Here is a 24,765-nt window from a genome sequence, read left to right as displayed (position 1 = left end):
GGACAGTCAGTTTGATTCTCGATGCTTGGCGTGAAATAAAGCTTTGCTTGACCTTCACTTTGTATCAGTCTCATTCCTTTGACCATGGACCCAACAGAGGATCTGTCTTGTCTGTTACCTTTCATTTTCAGTGCAATCCTGTGAGATAAAGGAATTTTTTCTTTTTAAGATTTTAACTTGTGGTCTCTGGAGAAAAGGAATTATTCGGTTGGAGCCAAAGTCACTGTTTCTCGGTACAAACTGGAGAATGTCATTTCTGAAGGCGGAGAAGGGGAGCATCTCCACTTGTGGGTTGGGATGCTGCCTGGTTCATGAATTGCTTAGGAAATCTGTTTAAAAAGTAAAGGCGGGGGGCGCCTGGGTGGCTCAGTGGGTTAAAGCCTCTGCCTTCGGCTCGGGTCATGATCCCAAGGGTCCTGGGATCGAGCCCCACATTGGGCTCTCTGCTCCGCGGGGAGCCTGCTTCTTCATCTCTCTCTCTGCCTGCCTCTCTGCCTACTTATGATCTCTGTCTGTCAAATAAATAAATAAATAAAATCTTTTTTAAAAAAAGTAAAGGCGGGAAGGAGGAGTCAAGATGGCAGAGAAGTAGTAGGCTGAGACTACATCAGGTAGCAGGAGATCAGCTAGATAGCTTATCAAACCATTGCAAACACCTACAAAGCCAACGGGAGATCGAAGAGAAGAAGAACAGCAATTCTAGAAACAGAAAATCGACCACTTTCCGAAAGCTAGGACCAGTGGAGAAGTGAATCCAACGGGACGGGAAGATAAACCGCGGGGGCAGGGGCCGGCTCCCAGCAAGCGGCGGAGCAACAGAGCACTAAATCAGGACTTTTAAAAGTCTGCTCCACTAAGGGACATTGCTCCAGAGGCTAAACCAGGGTGATGCCCACGTGGGGTCAGCGTGACCCCAGGTCCCGCAGGGTCACAGAAGGATCGGGGGTGTCGGAGTGTCACAGAGCTCGCAGGTATTAGGGCAGGGAAGCCCGCTACAGAGACAGAGCCAAGGAGTGAGCTCTCAGCTCGGGGTAACCTTGAACCGGTTGCAGGCTGCGTGAGCTTGGAGCACAGCCAGAGGTCAGGGAGACAGGAGTGACTGGGCTCTTTTCTCTGAGGGCGCACTGAGGAGTAGGGCCCCAAGCTCTCAGCAACTCCAGGCCAGAGACTGGGAGGCCGCCATTTTCATTCCCGTCCTCTGAAACTGTATGGAAAGTGTTCAGGGAACAAAAGCTCCCGAAAGCAAACCCAAGTGGATTACTTAGCCTGGCCCCTGGTAAGGGCGGTGCAATTCCACCTCGGGCAAAGACACTTGAGAATCACTACAACAGGCCCCTCACCCAGAAGATCAACAAGAAATCCAGCCAAGACCAAGTTCACCTACCAAGGAGAGCAGCGGAATTCCAGACAAGAAGAAAGCAAACACGGAACTCACGGCTTTCTCCCCATGATTCTTTAGTCTTGTGGTTAATTTTTTTTAATTTAATTTTTTTTCTTCTGCTAAATTTTTTTTAACTTTTACCCTTTTTAACTTTCTTAACTAGTTTATCTATTTTATATATATATATATATATTTTCCTTTTCTATATTTTTTCTTTATTTGTTTTCTTTTAAAAAAATTTTTTTTCTGAACTTTTTATCCCCTTCTCCCCACCATAATTTGGGGTCTCTTTTGATTTGGTTAAAGTACATTTTCCTGGGGTCTTTGCCACCCTTTTAGTATTTTATTTGCTCCTTCATATACTCTTATCTGGACAAAATGACAAGGCAGGAAAAATCACAAAAAAAAAAAAAAGAACAAGAGGCAGTACTGAAGGCTAGGGACCTAATCAATACAGACATTGGTAATATGTCAGATCTAGAGTTCAGAATGACGATTCTCAAGGTTCTAGCCAGGCTTGAAAAAGGCATGGAAGATATTAGAGAAACCCTCTCTGGACAGATAAACGCCCTTTCTGGAGAAATAAAAAAACTAAAATCTAACCAAGTTGAAATAAAAAAAGCTATTAATGAGGTGCAATAAAAAATGGAGGTTCTTACTGCTAGGATAAATGAGGCAGAGGAAAGAATTAGTGATATAGAAGACCAAATGACAGAGAATAAAAGAGCTGAGCAAAAGAGGAACAAACAGCTATTGGACCATGAGGGGAGAATTCGAGAGATAAGTGACACCATAAGACGAAATAACATTAGAATAATTGGGATTCCAGAAGAAGAAGAAAGAGAGAGGGGAGCAGAAGGTATATTGGAGAGAATTATTGGAGAGAATTTCCCTAATACAGCAAAGGGAACAAGCATCCAAATCCAGGAGGTGCAGAGAACCCCCCTCAAAATCAACAAGAATAGGCCCACACCCCGTCACCTGATAGTAAAATTTACAAGTCTTAGTGACAAAGAGAAAATCCTGAAAGCAGCCCAGGAAAAGATGTCTGTAACATACAATGGTAAAAATACTAGATTGGCAGCAGACTTATCCACAGAGACCTGGCAGGCCAGAAAGAACTGGCATGATATATTCAGAGCACTAAACGAGAAAAACATGCGGTCAAGAATACTATATCTGGCTAGGCTATCATTGAAAATAGAAGGAGAGATAAAAAGCTTCCAGGACAAACAAAAACTGAAAGAATTTGCAAACACCAAACCAGCTCTACAGGAAATATTGACAGGGGTCCTCTAAGCAAAGAGAGAGCCTAAGAAAGTAGTAGATCAGAAAGAAACAGAGACAATATACAGTAACAGTCACCTTCCAGGCAATACAATGGCACTACATTCATATCTCTCAATAACTACCTTGAATGTTAATGGGCTAAATGCCCCAATCAAAAGACACAGGGTATCAGAATGGATAAAAAAAACAGAACCCATCAATATGTTGCCTACAAGAAACTCATTTTAGACCCGAGGACACCTCCAGATTTAAAGTGAGGGGGTGGGGGCGCCTGGGTGACTCAGTGGGTTAAAGCCTCTGCCTTCAGCTCAGGTCATGATCCCAGGGTCCTGGGATCGAGCCCCGCATTGGGCTCTCTGCTCCGCAGGGAGCCTGCTTCTTCCTCTCTCTCTGCTTGCCTCTCTGCCTAGATGTGATTTCTCTCTGTCAAATAAATAAAATATTTTAAAAAAATAATAAAGTGAGAGGGTGGAAAACAATTTACCATGCTAATGGACATCAGAAGAAAGCTGGGGTGGCAATCCTTATATCAGATCAATTAGATTATCAGCCAAAGACTATAATGAGAGATGAGGAAGGACACTGTATCATACTCAAAGGGCCTGTCCAACAAGAAGATCTAACAATTTTAAATATCTATGCCCCTAACGTGGGAGCAGCCAACTATATAAACCAATTAATAACAAAATCAAAGAAACACATCAACAATAATACATAATAGTAGGGGACTTTAACACTCCCCTCACTGAAATGGACAGATCATCCAAGCAAAAGATCAACAAGGAAATATAGGCCTTAAATGACACACTGGACCAGATGGACATCACAGATATATTCAGAACATTTCATCCCAAAGCAACAGAATACACATTCTTCTCAAGTGCACATGGAACCTTCTCCAGAATAGATCACATCCTGAGTCACAAATCAGTTCTCAACCAGTATCAAAAGATTAGGATCATTCCCAGCATATTTTCAGACCACAATGCTCTGAAGCTAGAATTCAATCACAAGAGGAAAGCTGGAAAGAACCCAAATACATGGAGACTAAACAGCATCCTTCTAAAGAATGAATGGGTCAACCAGGAAATTAAAGAAGAATTGAAAAAATTCATGGAAACAAATGATAATGAAAACACAACAGTTCAAAATCTGTGGGACACAGCAAAGGCAGTCCTGAGAGGAAAATATATAGCGGTACAAGCCTTTCTCAAGAAACAAGAAAGGTCTCAAATATACAACCTAACCCTACACCTAAAGTGCTGGAGAAAGAACAAGAAAGAAAGCCTAAACCCAACAGGAGAAGAGAAATAATAAAGATCAGAGCAGAAATCAATGAAATAGAAACAAAAAAACACAATAGTACAAATCAACGAAACTAGGAGCTGGTTCTTTGAAAGAATTAATAAGATTGATGAACCCCTGGCCAGACTTATCAAAAAGAAAAGAGAAAGGACCCAAATTAATAAAATCATGAACGAAAGAGGAGAGATCACAACTAACAACAAAGAAATACAGACAATTATAAGAACATACTATGAGCAACTCTACGCCAACAAATTTGACAATGGAAGAAATGGATGCATTCCTAGAGACACATAAACTACCACAACTGAACCACGAAGAAATAGAAAACCTGAACAGGCCCATAACCACTAAGGAGATTGAAGCAGTCATCAAAAATCTCCTAACAAATAAAAGCCCAGTGCCAGACGGCTTCCCAGGGGAATTCTACCAAACATTTAAAGAAGAACTAATTCGTATGCTCCTGAAACTGTTCCAAAAATTAGAAATGGAAGGAAAACTTCCAAACTCATTTTATGAAGCCAGCATCACATTGATCCCCAAACCAGACAAGGATCCCATCAAAAAAGAGAATTACAGACCAATATCCTTGATGAACACAGATGCGAAAGTTCTCACCAAAATACTAGCCAATAGGATTCAACAGTACATTAAAACGATTATTCACCATGACCAAGTAGGGTTTATTCCAGGGCTGAAAGTTTGGTTCAACATCCACAAATCAATCAATGTGATACAACACATTAATAAAAGAAAGAACAAGAACCCTATGATACTCTCAATAGATGCTGAAAAAGCATTTGACAAAGTACAGCATCCCTTCCTGATCAAAACTCTTTAAAGTGTAGGGATAGAGGGCACATACCTCAATATTATCAAAGCCATCTATGAAAAACCCACCGCAAATATCATTCTCAATAGAGAAAAACTGAAAGCTTTTCCGCTAAGGTCAGGAACATGGCAGGGATGTCCATTATCACCACTGCAACATAGTACTAGAAGTCCTAGCCTCAGCAATCAGACAACAAAAAGAAATTAAAGGCATCCAAATCAGCAAAGAAGAAGTCAAACTATCACTCTTCGCAGATGATATGATACTATATGTGAAAAATCCAAAAGACTCCACTCCAAAACTGCTAGAACTTGTACAGGAATTTAGTAAAGTGTCAGGATATAAAATCAATGCACAGAAATCAGTTGCATTTCTCTACACCAACAGCAAGACAAAAGAAAGAGAAATTGAGGAGTCAATCCCATTTACAATTGCACCCAAAACTAAAAGATACCTAGGAATAAACCTAACCAAAGAGGCAAAGAATCTCTACTCAGAGAACTATAAAGTACTGAAGAAAGAAATTGAGGAAGACACAAAGAAATGGAAAAATGTTCCATGCTCATGGATTGGAAGAACAAATATTGTGAAAATGTCTATGCTACCTAAAGCAATCTACACATGTAATGCAATCCCTATCAAAATCTCACCCATTTTTTTCAAAGAAATGGAATAATTAATCCTAAAATTTATATGGAACCAGAAAAGATCTCGAATAGTCAAAGGAATATTGAAAAAGAAAGACAAAGTTGGTGGCATCACAATTCCGGACTTCAAGCTCTATTCCAAAGCTGTCATCATCAAGACAGCATGATACTGGCACAAAAACAGACTCATAGATCAATGGAACAGAATAGAGAGCCCAGAAATGGATCCTCAACTCTATGGTCAACTAATCTTTGACAAAGCAGGAAGGAATGTCCAATGGAAAAAAGACAGCCTCTTCAATAAGTGGTGCTGGGAAAACTGGACAGCCACATGCAGAAAAATGAAATTGGACCATTTCCTTACACCACACACGAAAATAGACTCAAATGGATGAAGGACCTCAATGTGAGAAAGGAATCCATCAAAATCCTTGAGGAGAATACAGGTAGCAACCTCTTTGACCTCAGCCGCAGCAACTTCTTCCTAGGAACATCTCCAAAGGCAAGGGAAGCAAGGGCACAAATGAACTATTGGGACTTCATCAAGATCAAAAGCTTTTGCGCAGCAAAGGAAACAGTTAACAAAACCAAAAGACAACTGACAGAATGGGAGAAGATATTTGCAAACGACCTATCAGATAAAGGGCTAGTGTCCAAAATCTATAAGGAACTTAGCAAACTCAACACCCAAAGAACAAATAATCCAATCAAGAAATGGGTAGAAGACATGAACAGACATTTCTGCAAAGAAGACACCCAGATGGCCAACAGACACATGAAAAAGCGCTCCACATCCCTTGGGATCAGGGAAATACAAATCAAAACCACAATGAGATATCACCTCATATCAGTCAGAATGGCTAAAATTAACAAGTCAGGAAATGACAGATGCTGGCGAGGATGCGAAGAAAGGGGAACCCTCCTACACTGCTGGTGGGAATGCAAGCTGGTGCAACCACTCTGGAAAACAGCATGGAGGTTCCTCAAAAAGTCGAAAATAGAGCTACCCTACGACCCAGCAATTGCACTACTGGGTATTTACCATAAAGATACAAACGTAGTGATCTAAAGGGGCACGTGCACCCGAATGTTTATGACAGCAATGTCCACAATAGCCAAACTATGGAAAGAACCTAGATGTCCATCAACAGATGAATGGATAAAGAAGATGTGGGGGGCGCCTGGGTGGCTCAGTGGGTTAAGCCGCTGCCTTCGGCCCAGGTCATGATCTCAGGGTCCTGGGATCGAGCCCCACATCGGGCTCTCTGCTCAGCGGTGAGCCTGTTTCCCTCTCTCTCTGCCTGCCTCTCTGCCTGCCTCTCTGTCTACTTGTGATCTCTCTTTCTGGCAAATAAAAAAAAATTAAAAAAAAAATAAAATAAAGAAGATGTGGTATATATACACAATGGAATACTATGCAGCCATCAAAAGAAATGAAATCTTGCCATTTGCGACGACGTGGATGGAACTAGAGGGTATCAAGCTTAGTGAAATAAGTCAATCAGAGAAAGACAATTATCATATGATCTCCCTGATATGAGGACGTGGAGATGCAACATGGGGGGTTGGGGAGGTAGAAGAATAAATGAAACAAGATGGGATCCGGAGGGAGACAAACCATAACAGACTCTTAATGTCACAAAACAAGCTGAGGGTTGCTGGGGGGAGATGGGTAGAGAGTGCGGGGTGGGGTTATGGACATTGGGGAGGGTATGTGCTATGGTGAGTGCTGTGAAGTGTGTAAACCTGGAGATTCACAGATCTGTACCCCTGGGGATAAAAATACATTATATGTTTATAAAAAAATTTAAAAAAAAAGTAAAGGTGAATGGGGCCCTTGGGTGGGTTAGTCGGTTAAGCGTCTGCCCTTGGCTCAGGTCATGATCTCAGGGTGCTGGGATCGAGCCCAGAGCCCCCAAATCGGGCTCCCTGCTCAGCAGGATGTCTCCTTCTCCCTCTCCCACTCCTCCTGCTTGTGTTCCCTCTCTCATTGTCTCTGAGAAATAAACAAAAATCTACCAAAAAAAAAAAAAAAAAAAAAGTAAAGGCGGAGATGATACCAAAAGCAGGCAGCGTCACGGTGAAGTGGGCTTCCTCTAGCAAAGCAGGGCACATGCCCTCCTGTGGGGCCACGGGGCGTTCTCCCTCCCACACCAGCCTGAGCTCGGGTTGCACCTGCTCTTCCTGGTTTGATGGATGGACGCAGCCTTGTGCTCAGCCAATGGGAGCAGTGGCAGGATCCAGATTGGGGGCGGGGGATGCAGTCACGTGGGGGCCCCTGGGGTCCCAGGCCAGCGGAGGAGTGCCCTGCAGGGCTGTCGTCATGTATACTGTGGGTCCAGTCACCTTCCTTCTGGATGGTGGGTTTGCGCCTATCAGTTGTGTGAGACCCGGGTCAGAGCAGAAACACAGCCCCATGCCTTATGGCGACTATTTAAGTTATCATAATCTGCCAAATAAGATCTCTCTGCCCTGAGGAGTCTACCTTCCTAATACAAAGGTGAGAAATGTGTTTTTACACAAATAAAAGTTAGCAAAACGGGGCGCCTGGGTGGCTCAGTGGGTTAAGCCGCTGCCTTCGGCTCAGGTCATGATCTCAGGGTCCTGGGATCGAGTCCCGCATCGGGCTCTCCGCTTGGCGGGGAGCCTGCTTCCCTCTCTCTCTCTCTCTCTCTGCCCGCCTCTCTGTCTACTTGTGATCTCTCTCTGTCAAATAAATAAATAAAATCTTAAAAAAAAAAAAAGTTAGCAAAACAAAGACAACTGTACTGATTATTATTACATGAGCCCGGATGCTCTGTTTTGGGTTGACGATATTTGCAGGACATTTAAGGACGTGGAATTTCAAGTATTATATATTTATGTTGTAAAAATTATTTTTTCTCTCTGAAAAAGCACTAAATATGTTGTGATATTCAATATTTCCAAATCACTTATTTTGTTATCGACAGCAATGCCAAATTAGACAACATTCCTTTGTCTAAGAACACAAATAGGTCTTGGGAAAAGTCTATCATACAACTAACCCAAGAAACACTCCTTTTAATGATTTAAAATGAATTATAATTGACATATAGCGCTGTATTAGCTTCAGGAACACAGCTAATGATTTGATATTTGTATTATTTTGAAATGATCATCACAATAAGTCTAGTTGACCCCCATCTCCAACATGGCTAAAAAATTTTTTCTTGGTGTCAGGACTTTGAAGAGCCACTCTTACTGTGTTCATATATGCAATACGGTATGATGAACCGTAGTGACCACGATGTACACTATATCCCCAGGACTTATTTATTTTATAGCTGGACGTTTGTACCTTTTGATCCCCTCCACCCATGCTGCCTCCTCCCCACCTCTGACAACCACTGCTTTGTTCTCCCCATGAGTTTCTTGGTTTTTTTTTTTTTTCCCCAGATTCCACATGTAAGTAAGATCATTTGTCTTTCTCTGGTGTATTTCACTAACCATAACGCCTTCAAACCCCAACCATATTGTTGCAAATGGCAGGATTTCTTTCTTTCCTACCTTCTTTCTTTTTTTTTAATTTAAGATTTTATTTATTTATTTGACAGAGAGAGACACAGGAAGAGAGGAAACACAAGCAGAGGGAGTAGGAGAGGGAGAAGCAGGCCTCCCGCCAAACAGGGAGCCCCATGTGGGACTCGATCCCAGCACCCTAGGATCACGGTCTGAGCCAAAGGCTGATGCTTGACGACTGAGCCACCCAGGCGTCCCGATTTCTTTCTCTCTTATGGCTGATTAATATTTCATTGTGTATATATGTTACCAGACTCGTTACCAGACTTGGGTCCTTGTACCCAGCTATAATAGAAAACAAGGCTGGACCCCAAATTTAAAGGTACAGGAAAGGCTTTCTTGGGGCAACAGCTGCCGCTGAAGGGAGACAGTCACGACTAAGGTGTCACACTGGCTCTCTCAAGAACAGCCAGGGCAAGTGTTAAAGGGGCTGATGTGGGAGAAAAGGAATGATGCTCAGCAGGCAGGAGCAGGGAATCCCAGGATGGGGCGGCACCGGCAGCTGACACAACCTGCTCCTTCATACCCTGGGCTTTCATTTGCATGTGGAGTCTCCACCCCTGGGCGTGTTTTTAGCATTAAAATGAGGAGGAAAGTCAATGAAAAGTCCATTTTGGCGACCATCTGTCTGGCATCCTTTGAAAGCAGTCTGAGTTTGCTCCTTGGTTCCTGCTCTGCAGGAGAGGGGTGAGCGTCCACAGGGAGGGCCTTGTTCCCGGGGTCCTTCTCCATCTCATATAGGCCACAGTTTCTTTATCCATTTATCCACGGGGGGACACTCAGGTTTCTTCCATATCTTGGCTGTTGTAAATAAAGCTGCCGTCAGTGAAGGCGGGGATACAGATCCATTTCTGAGTTAGTGTTTCCCTTTCCTTCAGATAAATACCCAGAAAAGGAATTGCCGGGTCATATCAGTAATCTCTTGTTGGACTGAAGTTTGACTTTGAAGGCTCGCTGACGCTCTAAATGGAGACCCCACACACAAAATGACAATCCTTACAGGCACAGATGTGACAGATGTCACTGGTCCACTGCCAGGCTTCCCTCCCAATTCTTGCTGGCTGATACATGGCCTGGGCATGAGAAAAGTAAGCGAAGAGGGGAGGACGGCTGAAGGGAAGGATGTCCAGGCTTGACCATCCATCAGCTTCTCCGTCCGCAGAGCCCAGGACCCGCAGCAGCACTCACGTGGGGCAAACGAAGGACAGGAAGAAGTTGACTTCATTGCGGACGATAAGCCGGCCCGGGTGGATCCTGTCGGGCAGGCCCAGACTGGAGGTCATCTCCCAGGCGTCCACAAAGGCCACACGGAGGTCCGCAAAGGCAGCTCGGAGAAGCCGGTTCACCTGGAGCGTGAACCAGTCACCGCCATACACGGACTTGTAGCTGGCGTTGGCCAGCTTGGTGACTACGAGAGTGCGGGGCTCCCGGGCCGCCAGCGCCGCCCCCCGCCGCCCTGACCCCTGCGAGACGTTGCACAAAGACGGACGGGGGAAACGTGGTGAAGTGGGCGCCCAGGCCCAGCACCACCACGGTGTGGGGGCCCCCGGCCAGGTCCCCCAGTTCCCGCACCACAGAGTGCCGGGAGGCCACTGGTGTGCGCAGGGAGCGCGGGGGCCAGCTGTGGGCCCGCCAGTGCAGCACGATGCCCCGAGTGGTCTCCGCTGCCGTCAGGGGCCCCGGGTGATACGGGACGTGTAGATCCACAGGCTTCAGAGCTGTGGGGAGGACAAGAGGAGGCTTAGGGGTTAATCTGGGACTATACTTCCTCATTTAAGAACACTTTCCTCTTAGGACCCAAGTAGCCTCTGGCCTTATCAGCAGGTTGTGCTCTCCCTATTCTGTTAGATCGCCAGTGACCTCCCAGTTTCCAAGTCCCAAGACCTCTTCTCGGTCCTGGGCCTCCCTGATCCCCTGGAACAATTTGTCTGGTTGATGTTCCTTTGGCTGCCCCCGCCCTCCTTCGCAGTACGTGGTCACTCTCTGCGGTCTCCTCTCTGACCCAGCGCTTCAACTCGGATTCACCCACCAGCTCCCTTCAACCAGCCCTGGATGAAGACTTGCCCCAGGCGAGACAGTCAAGCTGTCCAGTTTCTGTCCTTGTGCAACGGTGGCCAGCTGGGGGCCAGAGGCTTCTGACGTCTGGTCTGTCCCCTCGTTGTGATAGCCAGATGCTCCTGCAGGGACAGGCCCTCCTGCTTGCCCCACCTGGTGCTTCAGGGCTCTGTGGGCACAGGGGGCCCCTTTTTCTATCTCACAGGAAGGTACCAAATCAGCTAGCAGAGGATCTGGTTTTCCGCACTCCCTGTCACGAGCTTCTGTTCACCTCCAGAGACATCTCCTGCTTGTAAAGTCACCTACTCGCCCTGCCATGTGCAGACTTGTCCCCAAGTGACCCTGCGGGGTCATCTGACGTTGCCTACACATCAGATTAGTTGGAACTGGAGCTCTTGTTTTCCCCCAAAGGAAGGGCTTCACCCAGGCTAACCCTCCCGGGAGGCAAATGCCTTCGATCCCTGCAGCAGGAGGGTAGACGACATCCCACAGACCTCAAAGCCTCTAAGTGGGGGCAGCGGGTACTTTTAGGACTTCTTTTAGGACTTCTGTAAGCAAATGGCCGCCCACATCCGTCTTTTGCGCTCACGGCCACTCACAGGGCACGGTGTCCCGCAGGTACTCCCGCCACTGCCGAAGCGTGGAGTCCCCCATCATGTGGACGATGCGGCCAGCCAGGCAGCCCAGGAGGCTGGCAGCGGTGGAGAAGCAGCGGCCAGAGCAGGACGGTGAGTGCCACACAGCTCGGTGGTAGAAGCCAGAGGGCCTCGGGCCCGGGATCCCAGGGCGGCACGGGTGTCGAGGGGACACGACTGTAAATAAGTATCTGTAAGCAACGCAATCTCTGCGTACAGGAGAGTCCGGAGCCGCAGGCCCGGAATAAGTGCTGCCTCTTCTGCAAGGCCCGGTGTCACTTACCCAGACTCTTGTTGCTCTCCTTGGCCACCCAGATTGGAGAAACGCCCTGAGGAAGGACCCTGTCTGTCACATTCCTGAAGAGAAGCCAGTTGGCGAGAGGGGAGCCCTTCATGGGAATGTGTGATGGGAAGGAATCCTGGGCTGAAGTGACATGGGGCTTCTTGGAGGAAAGGATGTCCTCAAAGTCCAGGGCATCTGTCCAGTGTCAGGGCTTCTGGGAGACAGGGAGGGTCTGGGGGCAGGAGAGGATTGGAAGCTGGAGTTCAGGGATCCGGGGACCCGAGTTCTTGGCCTTGGGGATTCGGTCAGTGCAGAAAGCAGAGCTGTCTGACAATGTACCCAGGATTTTGGTTTTATTTAGGCACTGGGGAGACGAACAGAGCAGGAGATGATGCCATGAGAAAGATCAGGTATTACCCAGAGTTCCTGAGAGGCAGGGGCACACAGAGAAGCACCAGGGTCAGTTGGGGGCAGAGGGAGCAAGGGCAGAGGCAAAAGCTTTGTTGTGATTTTCATAGGAAGGAATAGGCAAGGAAGGGCAAGCAGCAGGGGGGTTTAGGATTGCGTCATTTGAGTAATGTCAGCAGGCTCTGCGCTGTAGAAGGAGATTCTAATCGTCAGTACGGGCCCTGGGGTGATTTCAGGCCAGGCTGTTGGCCGGGTCTGTAAGAGCCGATAAAAGGAGGCAGGGGGGTGGTGTGCGCTCAGGACTGGGTGGTTGTGCTCAAGGCAAGTTGTTTGCTCTCTCCAGGAGCTAGGTAACCCGGGAGTGGCCACCCCTCCTTGGTCCACAAGGCCCCAAGGTGTCAAAGCATCACAGAAGTACAGGAAATTAAAAACATGGGGTGCCTGGGTGGCTCAGTGGATTAAGCCGCTGCCTTCGGCTCAGGTCATGATCTCAGGGTCCTGGGATCGAGTCCCGCATCAGGCTCTCTGCTCCGCGGGGAGCCTGCTTCCTCCTCTCTCTCTGCCTGCCTCTCTGCCTACTTGTGATCTCTCTCTCTGTCAAATAAATAAATAAAAATCTTTTAAAAAAAATGATTTGGGGCACCTGGGTGGCTCAATCCGTTAAGTATCCAACTCTTGATCTCAGCTCAGGTCATGATCTCAAGGTCATGAGACTGAGCCCCGATTTGGGCTCTGCGCTGAGTGTGGTGGAGCCTGCTTAAGATTACCGCTCCCCCTGCACCAGGCACAGAGCTCTCTTAAAAACAACAACAACAACAACAAAAAGCATGATTCATAGGCTTGGAGCATTTTGCAAGAAGTGCTCCTCTCCTCCTAGTCTCACTGAGCCCCACTCCTGTTGGATTCTCCCTGACCACCATCAAACCAGCAATCGCTCCCTGGTCTCTGGGACCCCTGCCTCCCCTAGTAAGTAGCCCCTTCTCCCCAGGCTTGGGCCACAGCCCTTGGCTCCTCTTTCCAGATCGCACTCCCTACCTTGGTGGTCTCACTCAGCCAAGATCTCCAGCCCAGTCTTCTCTGCCAAATTCCAGGTTTGTGAGTCTAATCATTTTCTCAACATCCCTACTTGGTGTCTAATACACGTGACCAAACTCCCTCTCTCCAACCCACCCACACCCCACCTGCCACTTTCTCTCTCCAGCTGATGGCAACTGTCGTTCCATGCGAGCAGGCCCCAGACCCCACACTCGTCTGCGAGCTCTCACTTTTTGGCACATTCCGTGTTCTCTCAGGACATGCTATAGGTACTGCCTTCAGAATATACCCAGAAATGAATCACTTTAGACCCCTTGACTATCGCCACCTGAAGCAAAGGCCTCCCACCTTTCAGTCTCCCTGATTCTCCCTTAACCTGCAATCCATCCTCAAAACAACAGTCTGAGAGACCCTTTAAAAATGTGATCAGGGGGGCGCCTGGGTGGCTCAGTGGGTTAAAGCCTCTGCCTGTGGCTCAGGTCATGATCCCAGGGTCCTGAGATCGAGCCCCGCGTCAGGCTCTCTGCTCAGCAGGGAACCTACTTCCTCCTCTCTCTCTGCCTGCCTCTCTGCCTACTTGTGATCTCTTTCTTTCTGTCAAATAAATAAATAAAATATCAAAAAAAATGTGATCGGGGTGCCTGTCTTCTCAAAATCCTGCAAGTGACTCCCTTTTCACTTACACCCAAAATTACTGTGTTTACAGAGCCCTTCCCGGCCATGCCATGTCCTTCCCTTAATGCTACTGATCTTCACCTGCCACCTCCCTGTCCTCCGCCCCATCTCAGCTGTTAGACTTCCTTGCTGTTCCTCAGACACACCGGGCACAGCACGGCATTTCCTCTGCCTCGAACCTCTTCTCTCGGGAATAGCCTGGGTCATCTCTCACATCCCCTTCCAGTCTTTGCTCAGGTGCACCTTCTTAATGAAGTCTACCCTGACTCCCTATTTAACATTGCAACCTGTCCCCACCATAGCCCTAATCCTCACCTCCTGTGTATTTTAAATTTCCCCTCGCCCGTATCTCCTTCTTTAAAAAAAAAAAAAAAGATTTTATTTATTTATTTGAAAGAGAGCTTGAGAGAGAACGCATGAGAGGGGAGGTCAGAAGGAGAAGCAGACTCCTTGTGGAGCGGGGAGCCCGATGCGGGACTCGATCCCAGGACTCCAGGATCATGACCTGAGCTGAAGGCAGTTGCTTAACCAACTGAGTCACCCAGGCGCCCCCATATCTCCTTCTAATATTCTATACACTACTTAGGTATTGCTATGTTCTCTGTTTCTGACCTTCCCTCCTGTCGTAAGGAAGCTTTACGGGAGCAGAGTACATGTGGCTGCCTTCCCAGTGCCTCCAGCAGGCCCATGCAGGCAGGCGTGCTCAGCTTGCATTTGCTGAATGAAGGAACGGACTGCCTGAAGGGCTGTGTCTGAGGAGGAGAGAGGAATTTGCTTCTGGAAGGAAAGGGATGAGAAGATTCCTACAATCTAGAAAAATGCCTGTGTATGGCCTTCCTTGAATGTCGGGGCTCTAGCGCCCTCTAGAGGCAAAAGCTTCCGGAAGCAGGTGAAGGATGGTCCCAAGCTGGACTCAGGTGAGGTTGGCTGCCCTCCCAGCAGACCCCAAGGTTACACAAGTTTGGACAGTGGGCACCTTGGGGTGACCAGAGGACCAAGGAAGGATCCCAGATGGCCAAGGTGTCAGTTTCTTTGCAGAGCTCTTGCAGGAGAGGGAGCTCTTGCCACCAGCCCAGCTGCAGGGGTCCTCAGATGGAATTAAAGTTGATGTAAAGAAAACACCTGATCTTGGGGCTGCAAATGCATGTCCACTACACATTTGTCACATGTGTACATGTGTGGTTATCTCTTTAACGCCCGTCTTCTATCAGCACATGGTGGCTCCCACGGGACGGGGCCACTTCTGCCCTGCTCTCCCATCCCCAGGACCTCCAGGACTTTGGACAATGTCCCATAGAGCAGGGGCCACTCGACAGCAGGAAAATGCTTGGGACACGAATGTAAGAGCCATCAGAGCCGCTATATGCTGTCCCTGCTCTAAGCACTTTACATACATTCATTTATTTGTTCTTTACCACAAGCCTCTGAGGGAAGTACTATTATTATTCCCCTCTACAGAGGAGAGAACAGAGAGGTTACGTGACTTCCCAGAGATCACACAGATAGAAGCTGGCAAGTCAGAGCAGGTGGAGCCGGGATCAGAACCCACACACTCTCACTCCAGAGACTTCTGGGCTGTACCCCCAGCAACATCCCGAGATGGCTCCTGTAATTTCATCTTAGAGTTACTTTTAATCGACCAATGCGAAAAGGATGTGTGGTTCTCCTTTTCTCCAAAGGGAGCATAAGAATTGGTTAGGAAAGACCAAGGTTTCTTGGCACTAAATTCTGGTGCCAGGAAGTCCGTGTTAGTGGGAATTCCCCAGACTGAGCTCCCGAGAGCCTGCCAGAGACGAGCATCTTGTGAGGCCGGCAGGCACCCTGGCAGCTCGGGTGTCCCCAGCTTGGCTCACCTCCTCCCGTCCTCATGGCAGCCCGTGAGAACTTCCGTGCTCCTTGGGGCCACGGAGCAGCACACATCCCAGCTGCCAGCCCAGCCCGCAAACACCTCTGACTCTTCTCTTCCCTCACTCAGTGAGGGTGTCCCCGCACCCCTACTCGGCCCCACCCAGCCTTCTTCTGGGACCCTGCTTTTGTCTCCATCTCCCCGCTGGAGACCAAATGCCCATGTCTCCTGCCTTAAAAAATGCCTCCCTCTTTCTTGGGGTCTCTCAAAATACCCCTCTCCTCCTTGGGATCTCTCTGTCCCCCCAGAAAGGCTTGCTCCCCCAAGACTGAGGACAGTTCTCAGCCCTTCCCAGCTTCCAGGCTGCAGGCTCTGCTCCCCTCTCACTCAGGGAGGTCACATCCATCCTCCACACTCCCTGACCACATATGCTGGTGATTTCAGCACCATTTCTCTCCTCCCAAGGGCCATCAGAAGAGCAGCGAGGCCTGGAGTGTTTTTCTTTTGCCAGAGGTCCCTGGTTCTCTTTGAAGCTTAGCTAAGTTTCCACCTGCCTGACCTACCAGGTGGGATGCCCCTTGTCCGTGCCCTCACAGCACTCTGTGAATACTACACTTAAGTACTCGTCACACTGTGTGTTTTCAAAAGCCATGAGTCTCCTCACTGAAAATGTGTAGAGGGCAGGGGTGCCAACCGTTGCATAAAAGTAGTAGGAGACCTGGCCCACAGCAGGAAACATGTTTAATAGAAGGGAACAGATGAATAAAGGTAGCAGCTGAGGCACAAAAATCACAGGGACCAGGGTTCGGGGGTTGGGGGCAGAGATCCCAGATGATGCTCGGTTTCTTACCATGCCAGCAGGGCCTCCTCGTGTGGTGTGGTCACATTCCAATAATGACCACTTGAATGGCCCACCAGTGAGTCGCAGGGCAGGGTGGGAGGCCGAGCACAGAACCAGAGCTCACCAGTATCTTCATCCCTATAGTGACAGGTGGACTCTTCTTCCCCAGTTAGCAGGGGGTTCACATTGCAAGTCACAATTTCTTCATGTCCTGTGGGTCCTCGAAAATAGCCCATGAAATCGACCGTGGCCCACTGGTCTCTCCAGATTCCCTGCAGGACCCCAACGGCCTCGCTGGAGTGGATCAGCCGCACTTGCGCCTGGACCTGTCCAGTCCAGAGCAGGGGAAAGGTCAGCAGGTAGGTGCCATTCTCCAGATCCTGGATATCTCCAGGGACTCCTGCCTTCAGGTAGGGACCCAGGAGCTGTGCCCAAAACAGATCCCCACCATGGGTCTTGGGCCTGCCCTGGTGGTCTCTGGCGACAAGAATGGCCTCCAGGTAGCCGCCCAGGGTGTAGCTGGCCTGGGGAGGTGCCCTCAGGTGGTAAGTGGAGGTCTGGGGACTGGTAGGGGACAAAAGGTTCCCCCCATCTCCTGGGGTAGGAGGCCAGTGCAGAAGATGGATCAGGTCCGAGAGCTCCTGGAGGAGAGAGGCAGAAGACTTGCAGGCTGGGTGGGGCTATGGGGGCAGAGGCACGGTGCTGTCACGCCAGGAAACTCTGATGTACAAGATCTGTGGGTAGAGAAAGAAGAACCTGTCAGTGGTTGGTGTCTCTTCACCTTTCTGCCGGGAAGGCATCGTCAGTCCGCCAGACCTAGTTCTACCTGCCCTACCTCATGCTGCTTCTGAACCAAAGCTGGTGTCTCAGTCACCACCAAACACATATGCAGATATTAACTCATGTTTAAAACCATATGTCTGTGGGTTTTGCTATATTTCTCAAGGTTGGTCATTTATAGAACCCACACTTTACACAGCAGTTGGATATCAGGACCGTGAAACTTAAAGGAGAACAGGAAATTGAGATGTTTCAAACATACATGATCTCGGAAGATGGGCCCTTCCAGTAAGATCTGACGATGAAGGTTTTGCTATTACGCATTTCCACATTTTTCAGAAGGAAGGGAATGTCCCACACCCTACTGTCTGGAAGAGGAAGAAACGGGCAGACATGGTTTTTTCCCTCCTGCTAAAATATGCACAGGACATATTGTGGGAAATGTCCCAGCAGAATTTAAGTTCATAGGCGGTGGACTTCAGACAACCAGTGCAGACCAGCCTCTGGTGAGGCCGAAACCGAGAAGCTTTTTTCTTCTTTGCCTACTGACATGCCTTCAGCTACCTCTGAAACTCAGCTTTGTTCTTTGCCAAAACCAGAGACTGAATTGTATTAGGCTCTGGGAACATCGTTTCTTGGGTTCACTGCTCAGAGGGGTGGGATTTTGCTATCATTTTCTAACTTTGGTGGGCATGGGTCTGGCACAGGAATAGTGTGGGAGTCCCATTGGCCCTGAAGGCCCTTCTTCCTTGTTCTCTTTATTCCTTCATTCTAAACACTCAGGGCATGTGTATGTGAGACAGTGATGCTGTAGGAGTGTGTCTCTTGTGCAGATCTGGGCTCTCCTGCAGGCAGGTTTCCCTAGGTCTAGACTCGGGGAGGGTGTTTGTGACAGACACTGTTGGTTGCCTATCCAATACCCCATTTTTGTTTGGGACATAGTATAGCCAAATGTGCTACATTATTATCATGTGGGGTATTATTACTGGCTTGGGTCAGACACAACAGTCACATTCCACACTTCCCCTTCTTTTTTACATGCAGCACAAGCTATTTTTTTAAGATTTTATTTGAGAGAGAGAGAGAGAGAGAGAGACTATACATAGTGAGAGAGAGCAGGAGTGGAGAGAAGCAGGCTCCCCATTGAGAAAGGAGCCCAATGTGGGGCTTGACCCCTCGGACTCCTGGGATCATGACCCAAGCTGAAGGCAGATGCTTAACTGTCTGAGCCACCCGGGTGCCCCTACACTTCCCCAGTCTTCTTGCGAGTTTCTCAGTTCTGGCTAATAAGATACAAGGAGAGGTCTGAGGGGAAGTATCTGAGACAGCTGTCACTCACCAATTTTATTTTCACCCCTATTTTGTTTCCACCTGCGATATGGATTCAGTTATCTGGAGGTGTGTCGGCCATCTTGCAATATGCTGTGTCAAATTTTGTTTCTCCTCCAATACCTCCACTATTGGTGCTGGGGGTCACAGGAAGCATTCATAACATGATAGGATTTCTGGCTGCTTCTTTGTGTCGTGATGCTGGGTTGGCACAGTGTGGGGAGAAGCGTTCCTGGAAGCCATTCCTATACCAAGACAATTAGCTACAACTTAGCTATACCCAAGAATGACTGCAAACCACATTACATCAAAGCTAAATTGTTCCTCCACTCAAATTCTCTTAACAGGCTCTAAGAAAATGCTGGTGATCAACCCCTCCAATATCACCTGACATGGAGGAAGTTGTAATAGGTACATGACCTTAACAGATGAAGGTCGAAATATTTTACGACTGTAAAATTTACAGAATCACGTGACGTTGCTCGCATGCTGCCCACGGCCTCGGTAGGGATCGAAGCAGGTTGCAGTCTGAATTTTGTTTTTCTGAGTTTTTTTTTTTCTCTAGAAAAACAAAAAAGTGCTGGTTTAGAGGTTCTGTTCTTAGAAAAAGGTGTTGAATAGATAACGGACAGTCCCTTCCTACACGAGATATCACCTCTTCAGTGTCCCAGCAGGCCCAATAACCCTACATTGAAAAGCCACCACCTGTAACAGGTTAATGGAGTGGAGAGTCAACACTGTAGATGACTTGTACTTTCAATTATGGATGAAGGGATGCTGAAGTTTCTAATTGTGAATCTGTCTATTTTTATTCGAAGTTCTGTAAGTTTTTACTTCGTATATATGGAAACTCTGTGATTAGGTGCATAAATAGTTAGGTCTGTTATGTCCTCTTGATGGGTTGGTGGACTGCTCCCTTTTTTTATTTTTTGACAGAGAGAGAGAGAGAGATCACAAGGAGGCAGAGAGGCAGGCAGAGAGAGGGGGGAAGCACACTCCCTGCTAAGCAGAGAGCCTGATGCGGAGCTCCATCCCATGACGCTGGGATCATGACCTGAGCCGAAGGCAGAGGCTTAACCCACTGAGCCACAAAAGCGCCCCTGAACTGCTCCTTCTTAACGTTATAAAATAACTCCGTTTATCCCTTCAACTCCAGTCCAACACCTCAGGGTCTATTCTAGTCTTCCCTTTTCCATTATCTGTAACTCCTTCAACAATGAGAAACTGGTTTCTCATTATCCCCAATGCATTGACTTACTTGCCTGATTTCCCCATATGAAACCAATTTCCCCACCTTTTCCTGCTCTTGCCCAGCAACTACCCTTCTCAACTGCCCTCCTCCACAACCCCAAGGGTTTCTTGCCCTGTAGTGATATGAGGAAATGCCATCTCTTGGAGTAATCTTTTCCTCTGTCAGGATCATATCCCTAAAATATATACTCTATCCTAAGATGGCACTTTTCTACTGAATTATCATCCCCTGTTCTCTGATAAGGAACCCAAAGCAAGAAAGGATGTTCAAGAAGAGATTTTCAGGGTGTCTGGGTGACTCAGTCGGTTAAGCCTCTGCCTTTGGCTCAGGTCCTCCCAGCGTCCTGGGATTGAGCCCTGCATCAGGCTCCCTGCTCAGCAGAGAGCCTGCTTCTCCCTCTCCTTCTGCCTGCCACTCTGCCTACTTGTGCTCTTTATCTCTCTGTTGAATAAATAATAAAAATCTTATTTAAAAAAAAGAAGAGATTCTCAGTTTCACCAGAACTAGTCATAGCAACAACATAAACTCATCCCATGACAAAAACTTTGAACTGATGCCCAGAAAAAGGAGATCAAGCCGAAGGCAGAGGCTTAACCCACTGAGCCACCCAGGCATCCTGCTCATTGTTTTTCTAAGAGCTTGTCCCTCTATGTCACTTCTGAAAGAGGAAAGAAGGAATGACAAAATGGAGAGCTTCCCTCAACTTCTTTCTCTTAGATGGAAAGGAACTGGTTCAAGCTTTAGGGACAGAGACGAATGGAAGGAAATATACTTACACAAATTGCAACAACTGATCCCACAATCATGGTCATGTGCCACTTGAACTGTCTGATGAGCAGGTCTGTGGGAACCTGGAGTGGTTTACTAGACATCTGGTATGTGATCAAGAGCCTAGGTAGATAAAAGTGTAAAATCAGAAGGAGTGTCATTATGGACATGGCGAAGTCAGAGTTTTCTACGGTCTCCCCTACAAAGAAGACCAATAATGACAATGACGTGGATGAGAAGGCTTCTGCCCAAGTTCAGGTGTCCAGTGAAGAAGTTCCAGCACACCTTTGGACCAACTACGATCCAGCAATTCTATTTATGTCCACAAAAAAACACATCAGAATGTTCATAGCAGTCTTATTCATAATATTCCCAAATTGAAAAAGAAAACAGAAGTACCCACCAGTGGAAGATTAGATAAGCGTGTTTTGATATGTTCCTACAGCTGAATAACAACTAGCAAGAAAAAGAAAACATGATGAAAGAAAGTATGGATTAAAGGATATAACATTTCAAAACCAAGGGGAAAAAACCCATCTAATTATTTATAAAATACATACATATTATATAAGCATAGATATGTAAACATACATCTATATCTGTATGATAGTAATAGGATAGGAAGAATATAGAAAGGTACACAGCAGATAATAATATTGATCATATGTAGGACAGAAAGAGGCAGAGAGAGTGTTCATTTAGGAAGAAGAGGTAGGGAGAGAGAAAAAAATCCATGACTTAAAGTGTGCGTACGCACACACACACTCACACACACAAAGTATGTGTAATACGATCCCATTCGTGTAAAACTATACACACGTATGCCTGCATGCATAAAGAGGTTCTTGAAAGGACGGTTACCAAAGAATTCGTTTTCTCAAGGTAATGAGATTTCAGGGGTCTTTTATTTTCTTCTTTATATTTCCATGGGTTGTTCAAATTCAAATAAAAATCATGTGTTATTTATATAATCACTTTTTTTTTCTGAGAAAGAGCACTGGGGGAGGGACAGAAGGAGAGGGAAAGACAGAATCTCAAGCAGGCTCGCCCAGCCCGGTGCAGGGCTCAATCTCATGACTCTGAAATCATGACCTGAGCTGACATCGAGTGACGGATGTTCAACGGACTGAGCTACCCAAGTGCCCCTATACAATCACAGTTTAATTGTGGAAGTAAAAAGTGTACTTTTGGGGAGGAATTATCTTCCTCCTCTGCTAAATCCCAAGAAAAGACAGGATTAAGTGAGGGCAAAGAGAAGCATACCCCTAAGTACTGCCTCGGTGACATATTTAAGTAGAAGACCAAGGACTTGAGGCAAGGGCTAAAGAAGGACCTGGTGGCCCAGAAGCAAAGCCAAGGGAGGGCCCAGAGGACTACTTCTACAGGGCACACAGGCTTGGGGGTCCTTTCAAGCTGTCTACAGCCCGAGGGAGATACCTCCACTAGAAACCTGGTTTGGAGCTTGAGAACTAGGCCTTCCGCTGTCCAGCATGAATCCCGGGAGTGGCAAAGAGCTCATTCTGCCAAACGCAGTGGCAACCTGGCTGTTGGGTAGGAGGGGGGACCATCAAGCTGAGGATAAACCGAGACTCCTCTTGGCCTTCTGCATTCGTTTCTTATTTATTCATTCGTTCATTCATTCCTAATACATAGATACATACACAGGGCTTTAACACATCACCCTGAGATCAAGACCTGAGCTGAAATCCAGAGGTACATGCTTAACTGACTGACCCACTCAGGCACCCCAACCATCTACATTAATTTCTGCCTGTTCTCTAATCCAGAAGAGCAAAAAGGCCTGGGCCAAAGCAATAAAGCCAGTAAATGGTGTTACCAATGCCATTATAATTTTCTATATTACGGTCTTCAACAGTGCCTATGTGGAGACCAAGTAAATATACAACACGCAAGTGCAATTAAAATCATGAGGTCCCAGAGGTGCCTGGCTGGCTCGGTTAGTTGAGCACCCGACTCTTGATTTGGGCCCAGGTCATGATCTCAGGGTCATGTCATCAAGCCCCACGTCAGGCTCTGCGCTAAGCTTGGGATTCTCTCTCTCTTTCTCTCTCTCTCTCTGTCCTTCCCCTCTGCTCTCTCTCTATCTAAAAAAGAAAAAAAATCATGAGGCCCCATAAAAATGTGAAGTGATAATGACAGCAAGAATAGTAATAGCAACACAGGACACCTGGGCAGATTTTCAGCTTCTGCCCCAATGAAGATGGGAGGCAGGGGGAAGAGATTCAGTTCCCCGATGGCTATTAGCAAATTCCAGATAACATTCGCATTCCATCTCTTTTCTTGAAATGCGAGGATTTGGCCCCAAGTTCTACTCACCTACTCACCTCCATCAAGCACCTAGAAACTCCAGCCCTGCTTTCTTGCACCTATAACACTGGACAGACTTCCTTAAAAATCTAAGAACTGGGCGCCTGGGTGGCTCAATCGGTTAGGTGTCTGCCTTTGGCTCAGATCATGATCCTGTGGTCTGGTATCGAGGCCCATGTCAGGCTCCCTGCTCAGCGGGGGAGTCTGCTTCTCCCTCACCCTCTGCCCCTCCCCGCCTTGTGCGCACGCTCTCTCTCTCAAATAAATAAATAAATTAAATAAAAATTTTTAAATAAATTTTTTAAATAAAAAAATTTTTAAATAAATTTTTTAAATAAAAAAATCTATTAATAAATTTTTAAAAATTGAAAAAAATGTAAGAGCTACTGACTCTGCTGTAATAAATGCAGTCAGTCATCCTACGCTGTCAGGCATCTGCTTCCAGATTATTACCACATCATGTTTATTCAACATCTTACCAAATCTAAGGCAAATACTAGTAAGAGAATTTCACTTGGGAAGGAGCCAGGTATCTCTTTCCCAACTTCATAAAGCAACTGCTGCCTCCTCTTTGATTCCTCCCCTTCCAGCTCCTCCTTTAGGAAGGAGCGACGTCCTCCTCTGCACTTACTTGTTGGGGCTGTTGGAAGACCTAGGAATCTAGACCATCCTCCCCTAGAAATTCGAGACATCCTACCCCCTCAGTTGCTCCTTTTCACTCCTGGGACTAGGTTGTAGGTTCTGTATTCTCCCCAACACAGCTCTGGGACCTAGGAGGACACATTCATCTAGGGCAGACCAAGAGGAGGAATCAATCTACCTAATTATAAATGTTGCCCAGGGAGGAGTCAAGTTGATGTCATAACTCAATCCCCAAAGGGAGGCCAGCAAAGTCATGTCAGAGAAGCCTGTTCAGCTAGTGGACGAGTGAGTCACTACTGTACCTAGACTTGAACATACTTTTGAAATTTGGGTGGCAATCAGCAGGCATGGTTCCCCAGCCAGCACTGTATTCAGGACCATCTAGATGACTGCCATGCATCAGACAATGGTCGATAGGAGCAAAAAGGGAAATAAGAACCACGGTGGTCCCCTGCCACCCAATGCCACCTCCCTTTCCCCTTTCACCCAGTTCATGAATGAGAATGAGCTCGCAGGGAAACCATGAGGTAGGTTACAGAACCACAGGGTCAGCTATGGGCTTCCTAGTGTAGCACCACACTCCAAGATGGCTTAGACATTATCCTTGTCTTTGTACAGTTGGATGCTGGCTACTGGCTTTCAGGGGTGGACATCTGGTATCCTATCCTAGAGACACTCCAATCTTCTAGAAATAAAAGGTCCATCTCACCACCACCCCCAACCATGAACCTGCTTCCAGTTCTCCACAGGGTGCGGTCTGCCCTCTCTGAGGTCTCTTCCTCCACTAGCTTTCTCAAGTTTCCCAGCAGTATTGAAACTGTTGACTTTCTCCACCCTGAAGCCTTACCGGAGTCTCCTGTCTTCTTGACCACTTGGCGCTGCCTCACACGCCC

The 24,765-nt window shown here is 47.2% G+C and overlaps 1 protein-coding gene across 1 annotated transcript; it reads right to left on the bottom strand.

Moving 5' to 3' along the window:
• Positions 1-10,179: 10,179 nt before the first annotated feature.
• LOC123934156 (NXPE family member 3-like) lies at positions 10,180-17,948 on the bottom strand. The gene is given in 6 exon segments (XM_045994152.1): positions 10,180-10,443; positions 10,445-10,713; positions 11,650-11,862; positions 11,969-12,042; positions 16,783-17,453; positions 17,919-17,948. Coding segments are annotated over 6 exon segments (1,521 nt in total).
• Positions 17,949-24,765: the final 6,817 nt, after the last annotated feature.

The sequence above is a fragment of the Meles meles genome, chromosome 21, assembly GCF_922984935.1.
Source record: "Meles meles chromosome 21, mMelMel3.1 paternal haplotype, whole genome shotgun sequence".
Lineage (NCBI taxonomy): Eukaryota > Metazoa > Chordata > Mammalia > Carnivora > Mustelidae > Meles > Meles meles.
Note: the sequence above shows the minus strand (reverse complement) of the source record. Positions and strands in the feature narration are given on the sequence as shown.